The sequence below is a fragment of the Clupea harengus genome, chromosome 7, assembly GCF_900700415.2.
Source record: "Clupea harengus chromosome 7, Ch_v2.0.2, whole genome shotgun sequence".
Classification (NCBI taxonomy): Eukaryota; Metazoa; Chordata; class Actinopteri; order Clupeiformes; family Clupeidae; genus Clupea; species Clupea harengus.
Window position 1 is genome coordinate 14,355,296 of NC_045158.1, and position 27,765 is coordinate 14,383,060.

General features: G+C 42.6%; 1 protein-coding gene across 5 annotated transcripts in view; it reads left to right on the forward strand.

The window, feature by feature from the left end:
• The first annotated feature begins 7,266 nt into the window (after window positions 1-7,266).
• Window positions 7,267-27,765, forward strand: part of adamts3 (ADAM metallopeptidase with thrombospondin type 1 motif, 3) — a 70,221-nt gene continuing 49,722 nt past the window's right edge. For all 5 annotated transcript variants that reach the window (XM_031570617.2, XM_031570619.2, XM_031570618.2 and 2 more), the window contains exons 1-4: window positions 7,267-7,682; window positions 8,312-8,333; window positions 9,554-9,975; window positions 22,900-23,056. In XM_031570617.2, the coding sequence (XP_031426477.1) occupies window positions 7,617-7,682; window positions 8,312-8,333; window positions 9,554-9,975; window positions 22,900-23,056 (667 nt within the window). In that variant the 5' untranslated portion in view covers window positions 7,267-7,616. The remainder of the gene's footprint in view (window positions 7,683-8,311; window positions 8,334-9,553; window positions 9,976-22,899; window positions 23,057-27,765) is intronic.

The window sequence follows — 27,765 nt, forward strand, 5'->3', positions numbered from 1 at the left end:
TTCATGTGAATTGCCCCATGTGTGGAATGTGCGGCTTTTGTACTGAAACCACTAATAAGCTGCCAATTAGATATTTGTGGGCGATATTGTGTGATCTCTTCCTGTCAGTCTCAGTCTCTGATGACTAAGAGGCTTCTGCAGAAGTTTCTTACACAAATTGCACATTTATGACAAATGCCACAGTTTGTTCTCAGATGTCTGATTTGAAACTTCCTCTTTGGTTCTCTCACATCTCTAGTCCAATTCACAGCCTGGGCTTTTGATGAATGTGGCAATGCAATTGCATATCATACAAAATCATATTTTCTTATAGAACATTGTAGGAATGTGTAGCTAGTCTTTGGTTACATTTGGTCAAGTAAGGAAGATGTTGATTTGCTATATAAACTCAAAACTCAATGCAAGCATATTGGATTGGAACTTGGAACATTTGAACATTGAAAAGCACAATCCTTGCCACTTGTAGTTTAAGCACCAAACAGCTACCCAGACTTAGCCCATAGTGGTAAATGAAATGTTAGCGGCTGTTCAGTTATTATGCTAATGGTTTGGGATGAGTTCTGCATTACATTCCAGCTCAGAATGGTGGGGTTTTGTGGATGAAAAAGATACATAAGCAGACCAGACACCAATTTCAGTATGTTGTTGTCCATGGGAGATGCATGAGACACATCAGAACTTCCCACTGTCTATCTTTGTTTTGGCTATATCTTTTATTCCCAGAATATTATGCCAAATCCCATGCAAAGTGTTGATAATAATTCCAAAATACATTCTTTATCTTTAAAAATCTTGATGTTGATTGTCTTTTTATCGTGTTCATGTGTCTCTTTTCTCAGGACTTGTAAGCCACATGAGAACCACAGGAAAGGATGTGATTGGTGGGAAAGCAAGAGTGGGATGCCATCATTTCTGAATGGTCACAGTTGTTTTTACATCAGCTTGTGTTCACTCCTTCATCCCTTGACTCTTCTGAAGATTAGTGATTGATGACTTACCATAATCACGTATTGGTCATATTTAGTGACAGTCATTGACAGTCATGTCACACTGTACCTTGAAAGTTTAATTGTATTTTTTTAGTATTTCTGCTGAATGAATTTCTTTAACAAAATCAACATCCACTGAACATCCCAAAAAAACAAGGAGTGAGCTTCATTAACATGAACGTGATGTTCCCAGGATCCGAAAAGACGTACCACCACCATCCTAGATCCCCTCTCGCTGGCATCTGGTGTCAGGCAAGGAGTAGGCCTTGCGTATTGCATAACCTAAGAGGAGCAATTCTGTTTCAGCACTTATTTTATGTGAATTTACACACCCTTTCACAAAGCGGTGCACGACCATGCATCAGTCTTGAACGTCGGCCTCGTCCACAAAAAGCGCACTCTTTTCAGGCAGGGGCGCGTTGCAGTGAAATCAGAGTGAAAAGTTCAAATATTGGACTTTCCTGTGGAGCTGCATGTGTGACAGCTCCCCCTCTGCCAACACCAACACTGGGACTGGTGGCAGAGGGCTGCTCTGTCTAGTCTGTGGCGAACTGCTGAGATGCCGTATGTTTGAGAGCGCAAGTGCCCTTCCCTGTCCCACATTTTGGGGGGGTGGAAAGGGAGACATCTCATTCCCTTCCTTCCATTCCGTTTGCGCCGAGGTTTTTAATGCCTCACCGTGACCCACCATATTCATGGCAAAATGAGCACAAGCTTTGTCAGAGCACCGCTGCCTGTAACATGCTAATGATCGCTTGGGATTCTAAGAGTAGTTTTATCCCCCTCTGTGTGAAAAGGCCAGAGCTCAAGCTCTTTGTCAGCAAGAGTGGTGATTGCGTCTGCATGGCTACATTTAATGCAGCATTCCTTGGAGAGGGAAAGCTGTTATACCACACCTTGTGTTACCACAAGAATGCAAAGAAATGAGCACAACTATGTGTTAAATGTATCCACGTATTATCTGCTGTGATGGCACCATTGAGGCTGTCAGGAGGCCTGCAATTTGAATGAATGGGTCCTACCAATTAGATGATATTATGCCCTGAGAACCATATCATTTGCCTGACCCTGGCCACCTGTGTGTGTGTTTGTGTGTGTATAAGTGTGTTTCAGTTTCACACACACTGGATGACACTTTGCTTTAATTTTGTTTCAGGGAACAGATAGAAAGTTTGCCAGAAATCGCTGTAGGATTACCATTGCGTCTGACTATTTCTGCAATGTTGACTTTCATTAAGGAATGTATCAAGGAATTTCTGTCCTCTTCTTCTTCTTCTTCTTCTTCTTCTTCTTCTTCTTCTTCATCCTGTCCTTCTCACCGTGCTCATGTTTAATCCCCCGTTTGCCAGGCAGAAGCTACCAGCTGGCTAATACTGCAGATGATTCCCTGCCAGAACAGATTCCCCACATCAAGGGTGCAGGCAGTGGGGCCCGGGATCAAGATCAGCCAATTAAACCGAGCCGTGATTAGATGGTCCGATTGAGAGGGTCTGTTTGGGGGCCGGGCACAGATGCCAGGGTTTACGGCACGAGGGTTATTTTTGGGAAGCGTGGGGTTTTGAAGTCAGAATCCCTCTTTTTGTCTCTCTCTCCCTCTCTGGTCTGCCCCTCCTTTCAAAGCTTAGAGCCTCTTAGGACTAATGATTCACACTGTGTGGTTTGTCAGTCTCAAGGGGGGGATTTCAGCTATAGAACGAGGAATGCCCCCTTCTGGCCTGCTGCTGCCATCTCTACTTACAGTTTGGCATCCTTTTTTCCCGCTGTCATCCATGTGTGCCACTAAAGCTTGACTACTACTTTTCTCTTCACAGATTATCGACTAGAATTATTTTAAGAAGCTGAATGTATCACAGCCCTGGTGCGAATAGCAGATTTTTAAAACACAGAGACACCTAAGGGTGATGGTAAAGGGGGGGTATGTGAGATATCATATGATATGGTACAACTTTGGGTCAAACCTTTAGGGAAATGTCCAAATTTGGACAGTGAAGGGCCTTCAATTGTTTTCCGCTCAAAACATAAATGCCATTAGGCATCTTTAGGGGTATATGAGTCAACGAGTGGGCTAGACGTTCTTAAAATGTCCTAAAAAAAGTAGTTGATTCAGAAAGGTTAATTGTCTGGAATCTTCCATACTTATGTATGAATAAGTCTTGGTTCTCTTTGTATATGGGCAGTGTGAAAGTCTTTTTTTTAAATTAATAATCAAAGAAAAAATACTTTCAGAAATAGTCCTCCATAACCCTTTTTCCATTTCACTGTGACGATGGAAGGTTGTGATAGACATTGCAATAAGTGACTTTACTTCCCATCCACCAAAGCTGACTCAATTCTCCAGGGGTTCCCTCTTCAGATAAGTCATAAATGCCCACTCACTTTTACCATGTTCTCTTTCCTACTGCCACACACAGTCACACACAGATTCTGAATGGTTTCCATATCAGAGGATGGCTTGCAATTCTGTGGAAGAAGGGGAAAGTTAGGGACGTGTACAACACTAGATACTTTCATTCGGTGTTAACAGAAAATAAAATGCATGGAACATGGAAGTATCGGAAAAAACCAAAACAGTGACCTGCATTTAACAAAAAGTCAGGGAGAAAAAACATTGCCCTGGTACTTGGGGTTCTTCATAAGTAAGCCGTTCTTCCCTGTGACGCTTTACTCTAAGCTCATTTTCCTGCAGTAAGAAACCCATACCACCCAAGTTTCTTATACCTATTATGCCTGCAAATCATAAATAACTAAGCTTTAAAAAAACAAAACAAGTTTAAACAATGTTTCCGAAAAGAGTTTTGAAGTACACTGTGAGTCCATGACTCATCTCAAATGAAGCCCCTCGCAGTCAGAGTTCTTGGTAAATGAGGGGTTTCTTGTCTGGGTGAGGTGCCAAACAGTGCTCGTTCTTGCTGTACTCTACACTCTGTACTCAGCAAGACCTGCGTACCTGAACAATAACTGTGAGAAACCTTTTGTGCTCATTGCTGCCGTCGAGGTGGCATGCACGTACGGTTCTTGTGGGAAAGGGACCTTTTCGGGTGTTGCCACAGCCGATCAATAAACAAGCTATTTTCATGCAAAGCATCATCATACATCCTCGCTTCCTCTTCCCCTCACTTTGTTGTTCTGCCTCGTTTTCCCTTTTAGCTACAGCTATTTATGGGCACTCAGGCTTGTGTAATAGTGGGAGAAAAAAACAAAGAATAAATCATGAAGACACGAGAGGGGGTCAGAAAGACTCCCTTTCACGATATGACAAGGATGTTTTAAATTATGTCAAAATCTGCCTCTCCTGGAATGCCTATTCTAGTTTTATTGCAATACCTTTATTTCCCCTCAACTCTAATGACGTCTGTGGACAAATCTACTATTCACCCTTTGGAGGGCCAGAGAGCATACCAGTGGTATACACATTGTGACTTTGGCATGCCTTCAGCTTCTATTGTGTCCCTGAGTTTTGTTCGAGAACAATGGCAAACACAGGCAGAGGATGGTGTGACATTCAATACATTCAACTACGCGCTTTTCATCCATTTGCCAGTTGTTTGTGATGTCGGCAAGGTTATCTTTGTCCAGACTTCCTCTCGGTTGTGGTCACACCATGCCTTTCATGCTTGGGTCAACTGGCCGGTCGCCTCTTGTGTGCTTTTTAAATGCGAATGATTATTCATGAGTTCTTGCATTTTTTGTTTAAATGCCGGCAGTTCAGACAAATGTGTGCAAACATCGACAAGCGTTGCAGCCCCCTTCTTCAGCTTAAATATTTATATTTGTGGAGTTGATTAGGGTGTTGACTCGTTAACATTTTGGCCGAACTTTGAACCAGGGGTAAAATGTGTGTGACGGTGACGCCTCCATGTCAGGAAATGCTTGATTCATTCATCAAACTCTTTACATCCTCGTTATTCGGGGTAATAGTTTCAGCTTGAAGAACTGCAAAAAGACGGTCCTTTGTTCCTGAATCAAAAGAAAGAAAAAGCAGGTTAACAAAAGACTTGCTGACATTCTCTTTTACTTCCTAATAAAAAACTTGAGGGCACAAGCACCTACACAGCAAACATTTCTCAAGACCTCAGAATTTGTCCTTTATCAAAGTCTACAGCACGAAGGCAGCCGTCCACCTTTGTTTAATTTTTTCAACTTCTCAGTAGAACAATAAGGTTTTGAGAAAGACCAAAGAGGGGAAGCAGACTAAGATTCTCAAGAAATGTGAGATTCTCTCACCAGTCTCCCATCACAATTACAGTGTGCTCTCCAACCTTGTTTTAGGCAGCTGCCATCTCCGTTCTTAGATGTGCACCAAAGCTTTGCCTGACCTTTGCCTGTGAGCACTCCAAGTCTGACTACAACTTTGAGAGCTTTCTTGGTCAACTCTAGGCATAGAAAGTGGTTGGGAACAGGATGTGGTGTGAGTGAGTAAGTTGGGGGGGGGGGGTTACGCCTGCCGTGGAAAGTGGAGGAGTATCCCTCCTGGGTGTTGCGGCCCTGCAGGGGCTGGCTCCAGTGGGGGTGCCTGGGCCATGAGGACAGCAGCTGTATGGGAAGGCAACTGCGTTTCCTCCAGCGCCATTCCCCCAACCTGTGCACCAGCTGCCAACTGCACACGTGGCCCAGGAAGGGACCCCTGTCCTTTTAGGATGTGTAAATATGCGCAAGGAAAGCTAAACAGCTCCCTCACAGGGCATGGATGCACTTAAATTCAGAAGGAGACATCACTTCGCAATTGATAAATTACCTGTGAGGTCAAAATGTTCACTCTCTTGGATTTGAATTATTAAAGAAAACAAAACCCTTGCCGTCATTATTTTGAGTTTGCTGAGACGACTCCTGTCATGCCCAATAAAACTCACAGCCATTCACATTGCTCTCGCTCATAAGCTAGCTCATGCTTCATAGAGATGGGAGTTATGCAGACAGCGAGAGGAAGCTGTTATTTCTGTCAACAGTCAAACAGAGTGAACCCTCTTCCTGGGGAGACTAAAACAATCTATACTGTGCCCGCTCATCCTTCAGAAGCATTGACATTTCTCTGCATGGGAAATTATGTGAGCAAAACTGAATCGACAGAGTAGCTATGTAACAAAAGGGGACATAGCACAGCTTGATGAACCTTGTATTAGTTTAGCTGGGTGATTTAAATTAATATAGAGGGGAATAAAGCGGAATGGGGAGTCAATATGTAATCAGTTCTTTCAGCCATGCTTCTCACATCCTTTGCAATTCTTTAGAAGAGACAAGAACAGAAACCATAGCTCTCAGCCAAGAACAGAAACCATAGCTCTCAGATTCAGAGGTCTGATATTACATCTGGTTTACAATTGTGCTGTGCTGTAAACACATTGGTTTGCTGTATGTGGTTCTTACCACACATTGTAATCCATATAACTTTAAGATGCACAACAGAAGAGCAGGACAGTGATGAGAAGAGCTACCTCATTCTGACAGAACCCCATTCAGGGACAATACATTTAAAAAGTTTAAATGTTCAGGAATCAATTAATTGTTCAGAAATGCAGTAACTCCCCTGACATAAGTTTCAGGTGAATTATTTCCCGATGTAGGCTATGTACTAATTCATAGTTCTTAATAGCATGTGATGTTTCCCCAAAGAGAAGCTAGTTGTCCCTTGCCATGTCTGTATGGGAGCATTTTAAAAGCATTTTAGTGAAAAGTGTTCAATTAATGTATTATTATAAGTTCAAAGAAGCTTATTCAGAACAAGTGATTTCTCTGTACTATGCAGGTTTAATCCACTGTGTAACCCACATATTTCTGGAAAACTAGGTGAATAATTAATATGACCACATCATAACTATTAAACTACTTTCTTACTGAGCTCATTGCATTGCCAATAATTAGGTCAAATAAGTAATAACAATTGTATGTGTAATCTTTTTTTTGTGTAGTCAGCTTGTTGAGGGTTTACCTTGTATTAAAGGTTATTAAATCAAAATAGCATGTGTAAAGATATTTCTCACATAATATCATTCAAACCCTAAAAATGATGCATTAAACAGATACAAAATAAAAAAGGTCAGTGTGGTTGACAGCTGTTGCAGGGCTGAATAAGGGTGGTTGTACACTTGAATAAACCAGCAAGTTGCTGTTCGTCTGAGGCTCAGCCTTTGAACCAGCAGCTCAAATCTGAGAGGAGAAAGTATTACCATGTGTTTTCCTTGCATATTCTCCTTTTCCTTTTTTCCCCCTCCATGTGTTTCTTTGGGAAAGAGGAGGGTGTGACGTCACACCAGCAGGGCTGGTCTGTAGTTTATTAGGCAGAGAGACGTGCCAGGTTGCAAGAGCTCAACCACTGCTCTGTCCAGTTAGCAGGGGCTTCCACTAACTCTGTCTGCTAGAGATGTACTAACCAGCGTTTCAGCCATAATAAACACATTGACCCAAGTGCTGCAACTTTCGCTAAACTTAATTGTACTTTAATACTGTTTGTCTCCTGGAGAGGAAAAGTTGTTGCAGATTCACTGTCTGACTGACTTTAATGGTTGGATTAGTGTTTTTCGTCAGTTTCTCGGCGCTGTGCGGAAAGTACAGTGAAATATCTGATTTGGAATCTTTTTTTCTACTATTATTTTAAATTCCTTCTTTGCTGTTGAACGCACTCGACTCGTGATGGTCCTCCTGTCACTGAGCTTACTTGTAGTAGGAGTTGTAGTGAGTCTGACTTCAGCCGACCTGGTAAGTCACCTCTTTCCTACAGTCGTCGTTCACTTAATTCATTCCATTGGCGATGTTTGAGGAAAACACTGGTAAAGACCGAAAAACTCTGAAAAGTAATACGGTATTTTACAAATGATTTTGAGCACTGGACGCAAGTGTGACAGTTACTTTCACACTTACACAGACAGAAGTTCAGTCCTTAAGTAAAAGCATTCTCTGAGGTCTTGGTGCTGGAGTCAGGCAGAGTAATATTAATGTAATTATCATGGCTAGGCTAGTTTAGGTGTCCTGTCCTGACCACCCAGATGTTACCAGCTGTTCTATTGTGTTAAACGATAATTATTTGCAGTGCGTTGCCTACTCTGATTAACGAAGTAGGCAAGATAAGCTACATTATTGTCACGGTAATTATCTGTGACACTATTCTTTTTATTTATTTAAAGGAGCATGCCCTCTAGCACGTGAAAGCGAAAGTTGAACTTTAGCCAAGTCACTCATGATTCAACACGATCTTTCATGTCATTGTGTCACTGAGCGAGAGAGACTAGGGAAAGTGTAGCCTATACAATGTTGTCTGTGTTTGATCGGTGTGTGTTCAGTTTGCCCTGGAGGTTTGTAGTAAAACTATATTCTGACTTTTCTTTCAGGCTGGCGAAGTAGATACGGAAGGTAAGACTTTTATCTCGTAACTTATCTCACTCACTAGGACTGAATAAACCACATTAAAAATGAATGAAACATCTCCGTTGTTTTTGGTTACTAAACAGCAAGTATTACAAGTATGTCTTTCATACGTTTGTCCAAACATTGACCTCAGCATTGCATCACACTCCTTAGTATTAAACTGTATGTCAAATCTTTGCTTGATTTATCCCAGATCATTGGCAGTTATGTATTTTTTATTTTTTATTTAAATGAACAATGTATTTTTTTGTGAGTTGAAATATAATGATACATTATTTGGCAGAAACAAACTATTTAGCTTTTTCACAGTTGCCCCATGATAGGATGTCTAGCATGTGAATGCAGAACACAGTTCTATTATACAGTAGTTTAATTCAGTGATTACAGGCAATAGGCCATAAGTGAATAATTTCCCCCCAAACACATGGCCTGTTTCTCAGATTTGTATCAGGCTTAGTCTGCTATACTAAGGGAGACGTTTATGTGCTGACAAGAATTAGGAAGTTCCTCCAGTAGTCCCTCTGTTAGTGTTTGATAAGTGACAGCTGGACCAAAAACTGTGCTTGGTTAAGATTTCTGACACTGTATGTCTGACACTTGCATCAAATGTGTCCAAAACCAGACTTCTGTGGGGCGTAAAGCATGCAATTTTGTATATAGGTCAAACAATGACATCTGCTTTTATTTCATGTTGTAGCCAGAAGTACCATAGGCAAATTACAAGGTTCAACATTTCTGGCTCCACTATATATTTATTTTTTTTAATATATTTTAGAGGCCTACCTGTACGCAAGCCATCATTTTTACTGTATGTTTAGAAGCCAGTCCAAATGTTGGTGGAAAAATAGCGTTGGAATGAAATAAACTGTTTTAGGCCTATAAGCTTAATTTAACTGCTAAGTTTACCACGAATGAGCAAGTGAATAAGGATCACAGTAGAAACCAAACAAAGATACCTGGTTAAGATTAACTGCCATCTAGTAGTTGATTCCCTTATTACTCCGTAACTCCAACCTCTGTCCCCAACACATACACATACACATACACATGCATAGATGTTTAGTTTTAATCTTGCAAAACGTGATAAAACATTAATGGGCCCTGGTCTTTCCCATGGTAGTGAGTTCCTGAGAACCTAATGCTTCTTGAGTAGGTCTGATGCTTGCACTTTTCTACATGCCCGTCTTGCCTTGCCTTGCTTCCAGAGTTCCTCAAGAGCAGGCTGAGGGAGTACGGTCTAATCACCCCCATCAGCACCGACTCGGAGGGGCACTATCTGTCGCACCTGCTCTCGGCCAACCACAAGCAGCGGGTAAAGCGGGACGCCTCGCTGAGCCTGGAGCAGAGCGAGAAACTCTTCTTCAACATCACCGCCTTCGGCAAGGAGTTCCACCTGCGGCTGCACCCCAACCGGTGGCTGGTGGCCCCGGGGGCCATGGTTGAGTGGCACGATGAGGTAGAGGCGTTCGTGGAGGACAACGGCAACTCGACGGAAAGCGGGAACCGCTCCAGCATTCGCACGGACAGGATACTGAATCGAGAGCTCCTCAAAACAGACTGCACCTTCGTTGGCGACATCACGGACGTGCCTGGAGCTTCCGTTGCCATTAACAACTGCGATGGGCTGGTAAGTGCCTCATGAATCAGATGCAAATGCAATGTTTTCAAATCAGAAAAGAACATACACATTTACAGTAATTGAAAAACTGTATATATTACTAATCAAGGTCTTAGTCAGTGATGTGTGTTTATTCGTACAATACTACCTGGTAATTCAACAATCAGTGCAAATTCAATATTCCGTTCAGTCAGTGTTTGTCTCTGACTGATATGCATCATCAAATTAGGTTTACACTGATTGCAAACTTGAATGAGGTCTTCCTGTAGTATTGGGTGTATTCCCATAAGGTAATCATCCATTTAACCATGTGTTTCACATGGCTGCAATCTGTCGGAGTTTACTTTGGCTTTGAATTTATCTTGTTTGATGGCTCAGACAAAACAGCCCTGTCCATTTATTTATTACTTCTTGGTAAAGAAATCACAGCTAAGAGCAGCCTTTTCTCCTGCACTTCTTAAGGCCATGCAATGTCTGAAGAATTTGGAGGAATCTCTCCCTTCTTCATTAAAGTGTGGCATGTCTTCACATCCGATCAGTGTGTGGGGACAAGCCATTCACTCTAGTGTGTGCCTTTTCCTGTCCCTGCCTTTCTTACGATGAACTCTGCAACCCTTGGGCTAACATCCAAAATGATACCAGAGTTGAGTGAACCTTGGGTCACCCTGAGATCTGCACAAATTAGCTGCCCTCCCCATTTCCCCCCATGGCGTAAACACTGTCCCTCTGGAGTACAGAGTCAGGGAAGGATTAGTCTTGGATTTAAAGTACAGAATGGACTGTGCAGCGATTTTGGACAGAAACACCTGATTTGAGGCGATAGGGGTAAATGTATCCTCATTGTTGAGGCGGGTGGATGGGTTATGTTGCCTGAGCTGCATGTGGTGGCTTGGGTTGACCGCTGCTTGCACGCTAGTTTCACTGTATTAGTTGGGCCGCACATCCAATTAGGTTATGGAGAAACAACATGCGCTCCCTATGCCCCTTCGAAACCACTGGAATGTGCTGGGTGTCTGTGGAGTCGTAGGCAATTGGTGAAAATTCAAAGCTCTTTGTAGAGACAGGTATGGCTGAACCTCTGTGATGGTTGATGACCTACATACTAACATGCTTAATGTTAGCTTTACACCTGCATGACATTCAATATGGGTTGATTTACTTATTTAAGCAGTTTACATGCAAATGATCAAGAATACATTAAACTATATTCAAAATGAATATGTTTTTGGTAGAAAATTATTTAATTTGATTCAAAATGGAATGGTGGATCACACATTTTCAGGAATAAATAATTGAATTACATAAGCCAAAGCAACATTTAAAGTAGTATTGCATTTGTATTATATTAGTAGAAGTAGTAAAACTGGAGTAAAACTGAAGGCAGGTTCAGGAGTGACAAGGGCATATTGTCCTTGCAGTGAGTCATGGATAAGAGATATTACAGACTTGCCCATTACTGCTGCACACTTTTAGCACAAGCAGACATGATATTATTCAGAACGATCTAAATTGATACTCATGGTCCTGTCTAGGTGTGTGTTTTACTGCTCCCAATTACAGCCATTTTGAGTCTGGAAGTCTTTTACAGGCAGCTCTTGCCCCACTGCCTAAGCAGCAGATACTTCCTCCCTGCTTAGTCTGTCGCTGGGTGGCTTAGGGGGGAGGCTCTGTATAGGAGGCAAGTGAGTAGGAGGCATGTAGAAGGACTGGGAGGCATCATCTGGAACTAGGTCAACGGATAGGCTACCAGATAATGAACGATGCAAGTCTATTACTTGCACCCAGCTGTTTTTGTGGGTTTCAGTCTTATGTAATGCATTGTCCATATTAGGAACACATCTATTCAGTGATTTCCATGCTGAATATTCTATGCATCTATTGAAGTTTCTGTTAAAAAAAATTGTTAATAATTGGCTCATGCAATACATTGCAGGCTTGTGTTTTGTTTGTAAGGGTAGGCTAATGGAGAGGAGGACTGGAACCAAACAGAGGGTGGCTCAGTGCTCCCCCTAAAGCTAGGCACTCAGGTTTCTTGGAGCTAAACACCATGCTCTGTCACTCCTCCTTTGGCTCCTTTCATGTATGTTGCCCTGCTAGAGGATGAAGGGGGTGGTGGGGGTGGGGAGTTGGGACTGGAGGGGAGGGGAGGGGAGGGGGGGGGTCACTCCGGGTGCTGAAGAAAGTTAAGCTGTGTCGCTGATGATCTCTGCAGATTGCATTATTGGACTGTTGGCGTGGCTTCAGAGGAGGATCTGGCCAGCGCCCAGGCGAGCGTCCCACCGAACCCTTGTCAGTAGATTAATACTGTTAATGACCACAGGGTCGCTCTTTCTTTTTTCCCCCTTTTTCTCGCACTCCCTACACTGCCAGCGGCTCCTTTCACCTTATTTTTTTTTTCTGCTTTCACCACCGATGTTCATGGGATGCGTCTTTGAACTCCCCTCACTCGCTGCCCCCCCCCTCTAATTCATGCCGGGCATTCCAGCTCCCGCCGAGCTGGACAAAGAATATAGTGTTGAAATCGATGCCGCCTCTGAATCTACAATCCGAGTGAACGTGGGTGACATTTATGGGCATCCTACAGAATGGAAATGGATTTGGGATATACTGCCTCCGTTGTAAAATCCCTAATTATAGTGCTTGATTCTTCCACACACCTGTTTGGTGGTACAGTTTAGCAACTGCAGACCTGTTGGCTGGAGATTTCTTTGAGGCAAACATGTACTGTACATGAAGGTAGTGGGGAGGAGCTTCTCCTGATTGTGTCATCACCCTGTCAGGTGTTGTGTGGTGTGCTGAGGAGCACCGAAGCAACACAAAATTAAAAAGTAGGGTTGGCAAAGGGCCTTAAATGTCACAGGTGGGTGAGGATCTCTCTTCGACCATCAGCATGACAGTCTATTGTTCCCCTTCAGGCCAGTTGTAAAAGCGTGTCTGTCAGTTTTGGACATCATAATCTTGTTCAGTGAAGGTTGACTGAAGGAGCTTGTTTGTAGCAAAATAATTGCATGTAGCAGTGATGTTTGTTATGTGTAGGTGCTGTGCTGGGACAGCACTGAAACGGAGTGGAGGAGATTGATGGATAGATCGAGATAGTTCAGTTTCTTAGCCTGCTTGCCTTTTGTGGTTGTAAATATAACTTTTGGCCCTAATTCCATTTCCCTCCCATAGACAGAAAGGAAACAACAGGGAATAAAAGGAGCGATAGAGAGAGAGAGCAGCAAGCCCCCTGCTGATTTTGATTGTGATTGTGATTGTGAATACTCTGATTATTAAATGTAAATAAAGAATACTTCGTTTGTGATAACAGTTTAGTTTAGTTTTGTTTTGTTTTATCAGCTAGGCGTTGTCCAACGTGCTCCAGGCACTGTGGATTTTTTTTATGGGTTCCGACTTTTTCTTTCCCCTGATCGGCCAGAACAACACCCTCTCTGTTCCCGGGACCTCCTGATTTACAAATGAAGCACTGAACACACGCATACTTGGGAGTCTCCAGCACAACCTGTGTCCAGTCTTCTACTGGGGATTGATGAGCAGCTTCATAGGGTACAGTCCCTAGCCTCTAACTGCAAGGGTAGTGCTGCCCCCGTATCCCTCTTATTTTCAGTTGATATATTGTAGTAAAGTTGTTATGTAAAGGGTTAGCTTGAAGTTAGCCTGCAAACACAAAATTACTCATAGTTGACTAGTTGCTTGTGATATGTTTGGGAGTGTTGACCAAGTGTTCAGTCACTCTGTCATGTGAAGCTCATAGTACATACTGGACCTCATGGCTCTTTCCTGCCTGGAATGAAGTATCTTTGACTAGCCAAATTCTCTGGAATGAAGTATCATTGACTAGCTATAGTCCCTGGGATTAAGTATCATTGATTAGCCATATTTCCTGGAATGAAGTATCATTGACTAGCCATATTCCCTGGAATGAAGTATCATTGACTAGCCATATTCCCTGGATTAAAGGATCCCTGACTAGCTATAGTCCCTGGGATTAAGTATCCTTGATTAGCCACATTCCCTAAAACTGTTAAAATTGTTCTCCAAGTGCCTGATTTTGTGGCTGGAAAATGTGTGCATGGAGCCCGACAACACACTGCAGCTCTGGCATTGACATTCACACAGGCAAGGAAAGTTTGTGCTCCCAGGTTCCATCATTTCTTTGTTTTAGTCATGACATCTGAATTCTTGTTGCGCAACAACAAGCACTATACTAAGGAATCTGTAGAGAGGATAGAGACCCCTGATGATTATTATTATCCAATGCTTAATAACCCACACAGCAATCCAAAATGCCTTAATGCCTCAAGCAACCTAATCACTAACTCGTGCAGAACAATAAGTGCACGTGTCGGTAGCTGCGTTAAATATGAAACAATAATAGCTGCCCTGAAATCAAAACATAGCAAGCTAACATTCATCTGTTTGCAGAGCTGAAGCTTGAATGTATGGGATGTTTCAAGCACATATGTACAGCTCCAGAAAAGCCAGCAGCCCTCTGAGGAAAATACATATTTTCAACCAAGCATTGGCAAAAGTGAATGACTTCTTTCAGCATCTGTGACAGAAATCAGGTAAAGCTTGGATCAGGAGAAAAACTCTTGGCACTCGCGGCAGAACAGAATAATTGACCTAAATAAAGACGGGTTGGCGGCAATCCAGAGCTTAATGTTAACTGTTACATCACCACAGGGCAATGCGATCAAGTCGGTCAAAACCGCACACTTTTCCCAGAGCAGTTAATGTGAAGGGTATTTCAGAGTAGTTCATTATGTTGTGCTGCATGATACAGGTGGCAGTTTGGGTTTTAACGTCAACTTTTATGTTTCTTTGTTAAAGCCTTCAGGCCCTGGAGCTGTATGAACTTCATGTTATCAATCATGATGTTACAGTTTTTTTTTTTTACATGATTACCTTTTCAAAGCAGGGCCAAATATTTTTTTCTTAAGTCAGTTGAATGACTTTCCTCTAAAAAGGTCACTTGGACAGTGCTTCTGCACTGTCTTTCATACTGGGTGGGTTTACGGTGAAGTAGGAGAGAATATAATGAAAGGTCACTGAAAAAAAAAAGTCCAAGAAGTTGCTATTTCCTTTTTTCCCCCTCCTTGCCTGTTGAAGAGTGTTTTCCAGCAGGCTCAGGCCCTAACCTTTCAGGAGCCTGTGTGACTGAAGAAGAAACGAAGGTATTCGCCCTTGCCCAGCAAAGTGCAATCGGGCACAAGAGTTGTATTCACTAATAGTTATTGATGTTACTTGTTGATTCAGCCAAGGACTTGCCCGTTGCAGAGACCTGACCCCAGAACTGTTTTGGTATATGGTTAGAGGTGGCGGTGGGGAGGTGTGCTAGGATATGCAGAGGCAAGCTATTTCTTCAGGTTTGCCTCTCTCTCAAGAAGCCACTGATGTTGCAGTGCATGTAATGTGCGTTTATTGATATATTTATATGTTTGTACGTTTTTAATCTGACCTTCATAAACTTCAGGGGAGCCCACAGTTTGTGTTGTCAGTGCCGTAGACATTGAAGCCCATTCACGGTGGCTTGGTTTTATTTTAGGGTCAGGCAGTTGCTGCTTACCACCTTTAGAAGCACTGGGTAAATGTTTGGAAATGCTCTACCATTCGCCTGAGTGCTCAAGAAGAAATTAGTCAGATTAAACATGGCTGTATTTCCTTCTGATCAAAATTCAATTCAATCATTTTTTTTAATTTTCTTATAGTTTTTTTGGCCTTATTTTTTTTTGTCCACTTGAGAGCATGATTGACTGATGGTTGTACACAGGAGTGATGGATGACTGTAAATAAAATTCCAGGAAGCAGCTGATTCTTAAACGGAGCCAGGCCAGATTCCTTTCACACTCAGCTGCTGTTTGGAATGTCCACCTTTGCAGTATGCAGTAAATGCTTAGGTGCTTTTTATGATATACACAGGTGTAATATATATCTTATTTATTTGTATTTACCTTAATAAAAATACAGGAATTCTTCTTTTTCCCCTTTGGGATTTTTTCTCCCTTTTTTCGATTTGAGAGAAATTAGCTGGTGTAATTTTTCCTTAAAGTTCCTTTTTTTAAAGGGGAGGGATGAAAATGGTAGGTAATGATGACGAAGGTTTGCACACATTTCTAAAGCAAACACACCTTTAAACAACACGGAGGGTGAAAGGTAGCAGTGTCTCCACTGAATCCAGGCTTTTTGAAAGTGGCAGTACCTTTTTAAATAAAGCACGTTCATACCGGCTCCTTAAGAAGTTTAGGCTGGAGGGCCGTCTCAGAAAACTGGACCCCTTCAGCCGAATCCCATATGTTTGTCTTGGCAGAGCTGCACTGTCTGCTTGGCCCTCGCTGATGCTGTGGATATTAAACTGATGGAACACAGAACTCTTGATCCCTTTTAGAGAGCTTCTGTTTAGGTAATGGCAGGCTGAGCTCAGTCAAAGCCACCTGCGATTGTCCACTCCATACGGCCTGCTGGCCACGGGCAACAAAACAGGCAGGGTGGTCACCACAATGGAAGTTGCAGCAAGTAGATTTCTCTTGTCATAAAGTCTAAATGCCCCTATTGCCGCCACAGTGGTGTAATTTTGAAGGCATGATGAAAAAGACAGTGTTTCTCCACATCACACTTAACTTGCTTTGTTTTCTTGGTTGTCTGTTTCAGGCCTTTTATTGCCTTTGCTTGTGTTTTGCTTTTCTAGTCCTGACTAATGTACATACATACATGTATACAAATACCTGAAACAAAGAAAGCACACATATTTGCCTTGTGGAAGGCACTAGCTATGGCACCAGATGTGTAGCCTTGTGTGATTAGCTTATGGCAACTTAGTTGGTCTGTTAATGTTACTGGTGTTATTAAACTAGAGTATTGTATTGGTTTAATTTGTGTGCACCGTTGGGATGTACTTTTCAAACTGTTTGGCATTGCACATTACCCTATTGCTCTCCAGTTTAGAGGGGTGCACTGCTGATATGCCAGCCTTTAATGTTTATGTACATGTAGTTCTTGTAGTTCAGGTGAAAGTGTGAAATTGTCTTATTGGCTTTAAGACATTGTGATTTCTAAATCTGATTAAGATTAAAATAGTATTCCACGTTGGATCTGTGGCTCTGACCCTGAATTGATGAGACTCTTTCCGACTGGCCGAATGTCTAACCTGACACACAACGGCTCAGCTTTATTCCACATAAATCTGGTGACAGCATTCTTTTCACTTACACAATCATATTTCTTAAACTTTAGGAAGTCAAACATGTTTTAGCATTTCCTGCTGCCAAAGAAAAGCTGGTGAAATAGACATATTTTTTTCAGCATGTGGCTCAACGTTAATTTTGTAGAGGAAAACATCTCCTTTTTTGGGCTGTCAAGCAATAACAAATATTTGTAATTAAGTACATGCTTTATGATTAATTAATCTAAGTTAATCGCATATATCAATTTGCCATGAGAAGCATTTAAAAATCCATTTGCCTCAAAGTAGTGCGCTAATTATTTTAGGTTTCAGACTACACCAACGAAATCATTTGATCAGCACTGATCAAATCTTGCTAGGTTGCGTATTTATGTCACCAAATGCCCTATAATCTCTATTTTAGATGCTATTGACCCAAAATGCCTCTGTGAACTATGTCTGAAGATGATTGCATCATAACCTTGGACCCAGGATGATAACTCCAGGGTAGTGGCGTCGTTTTAGTTGGACTGATAAAAGTCTTGCCATCCTTTTAGGAAATGCAGTCATTAATCTTTAGGATGGCTCCTGGATGAAACGTTGTGTGCACGGTTCTCTTGTTAGATTGCATCGATTCTGTGTCCTCCTTGACGCATTTGTCGGAAGAAAAAACAAGACTTTGATAAATGATGCAAAACTGAGTATAAAATGGAATAAACCATTTTTTTTGTGGAATTGCTGATGAGGTAGGAGAAATTGTTCACAGAAAGAGTCACAGCTCTGGATGTGGAACTCTCACACCACCCTCGCCCAAAAATGTCCCACTTACCAGTGCAGTAAACTGAAGAGCATACTAATGCGGAGTCTTTGATCACAAAAATATGAGGTTCACCCAAGTAATTCCTTAGAAGTGTTGAACTCCTGACTCATAGTTTGGCATAGTCTTCATTTTGGACAATGATACATGTCTTTGTTAGTACAGTCTGTTTGTTTGTTAGACAGTTTTCTCCCCAGGCTGAGAGTGTTCATTCTTGATGGCAGCTCTGCTAGGACACATCACAAGTTGAAAGCTAAATGACTGCAAGCCATTCACCCTTTTTTTTATTGTCTAAACGACTGCCATTTGAGGTGCCTCCTACTTTAAACGCTCCTTTACCCTTGCCATTGAAAGTCATGAAGATAAAAAAATGACTCGAGTTTGCTCATACATTTCCCCCTCTCAAACATAAAGGTTGTTCCCGCACCTCCCTGACATTCTCATCGGAGTGCTCTTTTGTGCCTGAAAAATGACTTTTTACAGATGTCATCTTCTGTTCCTTAAACTAGCGCAGAGGAGAGATTAGAACAGGTCAGCAGGCAGCCACTTCCACGGACCCCTTATCTGAACCGTGGGTAGCAAGCACCTCTTGGCCTTGGTAAAAATACTCCCAGGCATCGGGGTCACCAGACATCCAAATGCACATCTGATCCTAAAGAGGCACAAGAATCAGGAGCGACCCCCAGCAACCTTCTGGAAAGGTCGTGGAGGGCAATGCAATGGAGGAGATTAATGCTCTGTCCTAAATTGCTGCGGCCCTCGCAACCCCACCAGGGAAGACTATAGAGTCAATGCTGGCGGTTTATTGCTGTCTCAGAGTGACTTCAGTGGAGCTGGTAAGCCAGGGTTATGTGGTTGACACAGGCAGGCTGATCTCAGTAATTCATGAGGCAGCTATAATAAAGGGCAGGATGCCGCTTGTTTTTGTAATGGCCATGTGAAACATTGATATTCTTGGGCCAGACAAACCTATGTATTAACATTTTGTCATCATAATCTCATTTCATTGCCCTAGCTCAAAAGCTGAAGGCTCCATTCAGAATGGAAGTTGGGTGGGCACCCTAAAACAGCATTTGGATCACAAAGTATAACATACAACATGTAGATCATCATGATTAGCAGTCGAGATAAATAGAATTGGTTTATAAATATCCATATTTCTAGGATTTATCAAATCGATATGCAAATTTAAAAGTAAAGTGGCATGACAAGGAACACAAAGCTGAGGTTGATGTTGGTTACAGAGTAATATATTCATAGGCTGTTAGTTTGTGACCTTCAAGTTTATTTCAGGATGAATGATTGATCATTTCACAGTAATGCGTTTGATATTTATCATAGCTATGGCAAACATTTGCAGTTAACTTTCATCAGGGATTCATAGATTTCTCATGGCCAAGTCCATGAGTGAGTGTGCATGTGAGAGAGAGAGAGAGAGAGAAAGATAGAGAGAGAGAGAGAGAAAGAAAGAGAGAGAGAGAGAGAGAGAGAGAGAGAGAGAGAGAGAGAGACTCATGTAGGTGCTGTGTGTAAGCCTTGTGCCGGGAGGGAAGTGGGAAACATTGTGCAAGGCCCGACAAGAATGAAACAAGTGTGTGCACACACACGCACACACACACGCACGCACGCACGCACACACACACACACACACACACACACACACACACACACACACACACACACACACACACACACACACACACACACACACACACACACACTCACACTCCCTCTCTGGAGCACACAGGATGGTACTGAGGGCTGGTTGAGGTATGACGATGAGAGCTGAGAAAGCCGGTGTTGAGCACATTCCAGCGGGCCTTCTGAGAGGCAAGTCTGTGTACAGGAGGCCTGCACTGGGGCTGGGGATGGGGAGGCTCGACGAAAAACTGAGGGGCTGTTTCAAAAACGTCTTGCTCGCTCGCTGGGGCAGACACACACACACACACACACACACACACACACACACACACACAAACACACACACACACACACACACACACACACACGCACACACACATTCTGACATATATAAACTCACGCTCAGACAAACACGCACACAAACAGTCAATCACACGCTCACACAGACATTCACAGTCACACAAATGCACACTCCCTCACACACACATAAACACACACACTGATGCACAGCGGGATACACACACACAAACACACCTACAGAGAAAGCGAGAGAGGGAGAGAGAGAGAGAAAAATGTGTGTGCATATACAGTAACTGTTAAGACTTGCACTGAAGCCCATGCACACATGTATGCATGCCACTGAATGCATGCAAAGAAAGATCGAAAAATTCAGTAACATGAAATCAGTAACATGAAACGATCTCACATAATTTCAGCATTTGGTGCATGCAGTGCAGGGGGGTATATTTTTTGTGCTGGTGTTGCTGTTGAAGAATACTCATTTACAAGGCCGCAAAAGCTGCAGATATGCTCTTGGTACCATGTTCAGATAGGAACATAAGAAACGCTTGTAGTTGCACACACACCGAACACACACACACACACACACACACACACACACACACACACACACACACTTACACTCACACACAAGATACACACACGAAATGTTTTTTTTTTTTTTAAGATAAATGCACATCAATTATGACGGTTCAATTCCTGGTTAATGCATTACTTCAATCCACAAGTGAAAGTAATTATGGCTGTGAGTAATTATTAAGTAATTGCCCCACAACAACAAAAAATTAATTAGTGTCTCAGGGGAACAGAAATCAACAACAATTAAATATAATGAAGGTTAGATAAAAGGAATAGTTTTAAAGTCATCACAATGATTTGCAACTTCAATAGCATTATATTTCTAAATATAATTTAGGACATAAGTAATAACCATGTTGAGCTATGGCGGCATTATTGTAGCAGAATTATTTGCAAACGTGTGTGGAGAGTTGTGTAAATATATCTCAATCTGTGTGTGTGTGTGTGCGTAATCAGATTTGTAAATGTGTAAAATAATCTCAAGTCTCCTTTTTCTGTAAACATGCCAAATTTTGCTCCCGAGAAAACATGTGGGAAATGTATGAAACAGGTGCAGGATGCTTGAAGTGTGATGTGCATGAGAAATTATGTAAATGCAGGCATATGTATGGAATACATACAATAAAGGCATGATAGCACAAGAGATGGGAGGAGATAGTGAACGTTCAGCTGAGATTGAGATTGTTTGATGCAGCAAAGGTCAGACAATTAGGAAATGCCTGAGTATGGAGTATTGTTATGGAAAAACAAACCTCCAAACAATATCAACAGACGAATACACTTATACTTGTACTAGTACAATACCTACTACTCCTACTACCATTACTACTACTCCAAGAATAACATCTACTAACAGCTACCTATACTCCAAGAATAACATCTACTAATAGCAACTACTACTCCAAGAATAACATCTACTAACAGCTACCACTACTCCAAGAATAACATCTACTAATAGCAACTACTACTCTAAGAATAACATCTACTAACAGCTACCACTACTCCAAGAATAACATCTACTAATAGCAACTACTACTCCAAGAATAACATCTACTAACAGCTACCACTACTCCAAGAATAACATCTACTAATAGCAACTACTACTCTAAGAATAACATCTACTAACAGCTACCACTACTCCAAGAATAACATCTACTAACAGCTACCACTACTCCAAGAATAACATCTACTAACAGCTACTACTACTTCAACAACTTCTCATTTCTAAACTATGACAGTAGTTCTGGCAGCTGAACAATTCTAAATGATGAATGGCTTAAAACTAATTACATTTGAGCTGTGACAGGGGTCAGTCGAGACATTGCCCTCTATAGAGAAGCTATTTGCTCCATCATTATCAGGTCCCTCTCCTGTGGTGGTCTCTCTATTGTATTGGCATGGATTTGATTTGGAAGCAACATTTTCTTAGTCTCTCGCTGATGTCCTATATCTTCTTTTCATATTTCCCTTTTGAGTGGTCACATACTTTGTTGCATTGCAGTTGTTGTTGTTGTTGCTGTTTTTGTTCTTATTAGACACCTAAAGTCCATTCTTTTGAGTAGAATTGTGATTGCCTGGGTAATCACTGATTTGTTTCATTGTAGCTGAAGTTTCTCTTTTGTCCATGAGCAGATAGGCAGATCCACAATTTTCAATATTTCAAGCTGGCTTCATGCCCAAAGTATGATTGACTGGCTGTTCCATGAGTTGACTACACGATAAGTAGTGGTCTTATAACACTAGATACTAATATAGCACAGTATTCCATCTCAGTTTGCAGTTCCAGTTTGTGATGCACATTCTAATATACAATAATAATAATAATAATAATAATTCATTTTATTTGTAATGCACTCTGTAATGCCATATACCCACTCCAGTCTTTAACTGTTTTCGTTCAGAATGTGTTTGTGTTCTCTGACTGTGTCATCATCCCAGGTGGTCATTACTGGCTCTTCAAAGCTTACACTACAGTCCTTGAATGCAAATATCAGTGCTGCATGCAGCACGGACATCTACAGCTGAGAGGGGCGTCCTATGCTGTCTATACCTTCATGTGTTGTCAGCCTCATAACAAACACAGCAGTGATCAAAGAGAGGGGGTGTATGTCTCCGCTATGTATTTCAGTATCACTGTTAGCAATTTGTATTCACATGTGAAGAGATAATAAGGGATGCTTACGTATCACAAGGAAAAGGGATCTGACACCATTGAAATGTCTTCTCCATTATACAGTTGGTAGATAGAGACAATGATAATGACAAGGAAAGTGGGAAAATTAGGCCAAAAGACAGATACGAACAAAGGATAACCAGGAGGGAGCGACTAGAAAAAACGACTAGAAAAGCTAGAAAAAAAGCACTCAGTGGGAAAGCCTCTGTTTTATGCTTTGTTGTTGTTGTTCACTTTGGCCTTGGTGTTGTTTTTCTGCAGGCAGGCATGATTCGCACCAGTTCGGATGAATACTTCATTGAGCCGCTGGAGAGGGGCGCGCAGGAGCACGAAGAGAAGGGGAGGGTGCACGTGGTCTACAGGAGGTCCGCCGTACGCCAGGCCCCTTCCGACATATCCGTGGACTACCAGCTCCACGGTAGGCCTCTCCTCCTCTGCCTTACTAATGTAGATCTTCCCTCTCAATAGTCTGTGAACGTTAATACTTTAGTTCAGAGATGATGGTGACAAAGACTTCCTACTCACTGGCAGATGTTTCCAGCAGACTAAATGGCGAAGGTTTTTATTCTCTTGCAATATGTATCAAATTTTTATAGTGGGCCATCCCTGAGAGAGAAGCCTCGATAGAAACTGGTAATTGAGAACTCGGTTGGTGTTATGAGTTAACTTCAAACGTAGGTACCTTCCTTTCATTTGCGTTTTCATGGGATTATAAATAGTTTTTTAATATTCCTTTCAACAAACGCCATCTCATTACCCCAACGCCTGTAATAATATTAGAAGGAGTGAAAATAATAAAGGTCTCATGGTTGAAAGGCCAAATCCATGTAGGTGGGCCCCAGAGGGCCCGGCCCCAGTTCAAAACATTCTCCTGCAACTCTGCCTGCCCCCATCCCTTTGCCGACCATAGACGTCAGAAAAAAATCTAAATTACACCACTTCCCCTTCTTCAGATGTGAAAAGGAGACCTTTGTGTGTGTGTGTGTGTGTGTGTGTGTTGTTTCTGTCGTTGTTGTCGTCGGGGCCATTCGGTAATTACATCAGAACAGTGGGAAACTTTTGGGGGCGGTCAAGGCCCTTTGTCACTCAAGCTCCTTTCAAGATATTCCCTTATTCACTCGCCTCTAAAGAGACAAGTGCTTGTACGGTTGTTACTGTTACCATGGTAACCTGGTGGTGTGCCATTGTCCCAGGTGGGAAGCACACAGGAGTAGAGGAATTATTACGCCGTCGCTCGTGGTTGCTTGGGAATGCTCAGCCCATTCACTGTGCCACAAGGAACACGGATCCGTATCCATATCCATTAACCGCCTCCCCCCAAAATGTCTCGAGACCACCTTAGAAGCTGCGCTCGCACACTTGTAGAGCGCCCTTGCAATGTCGCCTGCCTCACATAGTCTGGTTCCCAGCCACTTTCAACTCATAACACCAGAAAAATAAGACGTAGCTTTCAGCTTCCACTGTCGTGCCTTTTTTTTTTACATATAGCTGCATAACACAACCATGAAAACAACTCTGAATCGTGTTGGAGTGCTGTCTTGGCCGGAGCTCTCCATTGCAGGTTTGGATGAGCCAACAGGTCCCTGAAAGAGGCTCTCAGTCAGTTGGCCCCAGCTCGCGCCGCTGCCCGCCTCTCTCTTTCCCTCTCGCCCGCCATTCCCAACTCTGTGTTAGTTGAACGCCGTCCATGTGCCTCAGGTCAGGCTCCTGAAACAACCTCCGCCCCCGTTCCCCCCCTCGTCCCAGACAGTACTGCCAGCCAGTTTGTTTCGAAGTACGTGCCTTTGCCCGAGATGCACACTGCCAAGTACACAGGTGGGGTGTTGGGTTGGCAGAGCGAAGAGGGGGATGGGCGCAGAAGGTTCACGCAGGAGGCACCTCAACATACCATGAGGAGAGGAAGGAGGCCTTATTAACAAAAGAGAGTGTCACTTTGGGTGCACGTTGTCTTTAAATGTGACACCGTGTGCATTCATTTTCTCGTCCTGTCTTTTTTATTTGCATATTTCTGACAGCAGAAAGCCTCTTTACGAGGCTTTGTTATGTGGAGCTCTCCTGGTGGACACCAAGTGGACTTGAGCAAATAATCAGTGCCTTTTCACCCCACCTCCTGAACATACAGTTTAGCCAATAATGAATAGCCAAATTCTCTCCTCTCTCTTCTATAACTTAAATAATCCAGGCAGCACTGTGTTTTCAGTCAAACCCCCTCTGTGATGTTAAACTCTTCTCAAAGCAAACATTCACGGTGGGATTACACAGGTTGGAGTGGTAATAATCAGTCAAGCATTACTCCCACGTACCCCTCCCCCAACACACACACACACACTCATCGCCAAACTGTAAAAACAGAATGGTCACACAGTGGATATTCAGAAGCTGTCAAAATGCTCTGGCCATGTCTAAATGGCTGCACTTTGCCAGCAACATGACATTTACGCATGTAGATATGATAAAATGTTACATAACATCACACAATCAAAATGGCATACTTCACTTGTGTGTCCCTAGCACAGATTGTAGGATTGGAGTGCGGATGGTTGCATCACTTGGCTGGTTTGATCACAGTGTTCTACCGCAGGCAGCTGCTGACTGTCAAACAGATCACCAACAGATCAAGGCAAAATCCACTCTTTGGCCAGATTTTCACTGGCTGAGGTCTCAGGTTCATACACAGCACATGTACTGTATTTACGGATATCCGTTCACAATACTGTGACTAAATCCCTTTGGATGAAAGGGGATTTTGTGTCAGGCGAGTGTGCAAGAAAAAAATAAATGTTTTATCACAGTTCCACCATCTGCAGGCACCGTTGCTGCATCACAACAAGGTGTTGACAATCAGTTGTGCCATCGCTCAAAATAATAAATGGCAAAGCGGGCAAACAGTAATGCTTTTGTGGCCAGCTGGTGGTGGTCACCCGCGATAACAAATCATAAATTGGACAGTTAATTTACAGTGAGTGGCCCCCTCTGCCTCGGAAACGAGCATGTCCTGTCTGGTAGATCATAAAGCTTTTGGGAATAGATACCATCAGATTTATTCGTTTTGGTCTAAATTGCTGGGTCCGCAGATGGACCAACACTATCTCTCTGAGAGTGTGTGGGGGGGGGGGGTATCAGCCCGTGCTGTATGGAGGGGATAATTCATCACCGGTCCTTCTGATTGAGTCCGGCTGCCAGATAGATTGTGCTCAAGCTGATGGAGTAACAATTATGGTTGTTGTCTGCAATGCCTGCACCGCCCCCAGTTGCAGAAATTGGTCGCATTAGTGTGGCAGTAACAAAGGATTTGTCTTGTTCGGGGCCCTAAAGGCATTACATCTAACCAGCAAGTAATTGGAAGACAGTGAGAGGGGAATAGCTTTGAATGGCAAGGTGCCTCTACAAATTCCATTCGGATGGGCCAGGAAACCATTGCAGCTCTGGTATCTGGGGACCAGCCGAGCAGAAAGATCTTGAACCTGTGGCTGGAAAATGGTGATTTATATTTGTCACACAGCTGTGTTGGGCCGTGCAGGGCCTGCCTGCCATGCTGAGAAGAATTTGGTGTCGCTGGCAAGAATGAGGAATATGCAAGGCGATGAAGAAAACAGAGAAAAAAATGGAAATAGAAAATGGTCACTCAAAATACATAATCCTCTGACATTGTTAAAGTAAATTATGTGAAGGGAAAAAAAAAAACATTTGGCAGAACAGGATGCTGTGGAGACTCAGCCGTGTGATCTTCAAGCTTAAAAGCAAAATATTAATCTCCAAATAAGCTGCTTATCAGTGATGATACTGCACACCTGGAAAAAAAATCGATACTTGTGACATTTTCCTGTTTTGTTGAGCAACTTTGACCTGTGCTGCTACCTTCCTAGATAGCAGAGAATAATTCTGCTAGTTCTGAAGGTTGTTGAAGCTGTGCTGGTGTTGGGCACTCAGCAGGTGTATGTGAAGCCATTTGCAGACCTCTCTCTCTCTGGAACATTTCCTTGTCCCCTCATTGCCCCAGGGATCTTTTCATTGACTGTCAGACGTTTAGGTTCTTCATAGATCAAGTAATGGTGCACAATGTGAAGGAAGCGGACCTGAAAGTATAGATCACACTGTGAGTAATGACTATAATCAACATGCTAGCCACCCCCCTATAGTGTCAAGTCATTCAAGTGTTCTACACAGGGGAATACATTACTTTAAAATGCCATCCCTTATACACAAAGGAACAAAGACAATGGACTTCAGGCCTATTCTCATTCTGTGTCACTTGTATGTAGTGATGGTGTATGTAAGAATGTACAAATGAAAATCAGCCCTATACAGTATTATGGGAAAAAATATCAAGAGAAAACTATTATTGTGTGCTCCCGACAGCACTAACCAGATATGGTAGTGTGCCATATACCTCCCACACACTATCTCCTACAATATCCACTTATTTAGTTTCACAAAAGAAACCCTAGGAAGCATTCTGATGATTCCAGTGAGATGTCTTTTGACTCCATTTTGAGGAACATAACATAACATAATGGTGGAAGTGCTGAAATGCTGTGTAATAACGGCATTATTCCTGCCTATCCCTCACACATAACCTGGGGCATTTCTTTTACAGCTGCCCATAAAAGCCACCAAATCCGCAGAGCTGTTTTAAAGTCTGAGGTCAAGTGTGTGTTTTCACTTAGAAGTCCCTCAGCACGCTTTATAGGAGCTAGGGAGTGGAGGCTTGGAGAACATCACCAGGGCCTTTAAACAGATTCTCTTATCTCTGTCTGCCATGACTAACAGTCTCCCCAGCTCACCACATGAGGATCAGCCTGCAGCAGCAGCAGGCCCTCTGAAATATCAGGAAAAAAGTGAGAGTGGCCTCTTGTGCCCGTGTTTAGTGTTGGCATTGGTCCCCAGTGTACTCAGCTGCCGTGCCCATGGCTGAACTCGTCAGCCGCCACTGTAGCGGTCTGATTCACGGAAACCCTGTGGAGTGTGATTTTTCTCACGCTACCCATCTTTCTGCCATCACGCCATGGACCACAGACAAAAGGACAAAGTGATGTTGGTTTGTAATTATGTCATTGCGCAAGCAATCACACATGGTTCTTCTTAAGTTTTATTATTATTAGTCTGATCACAGTATTGTTGTTCTTC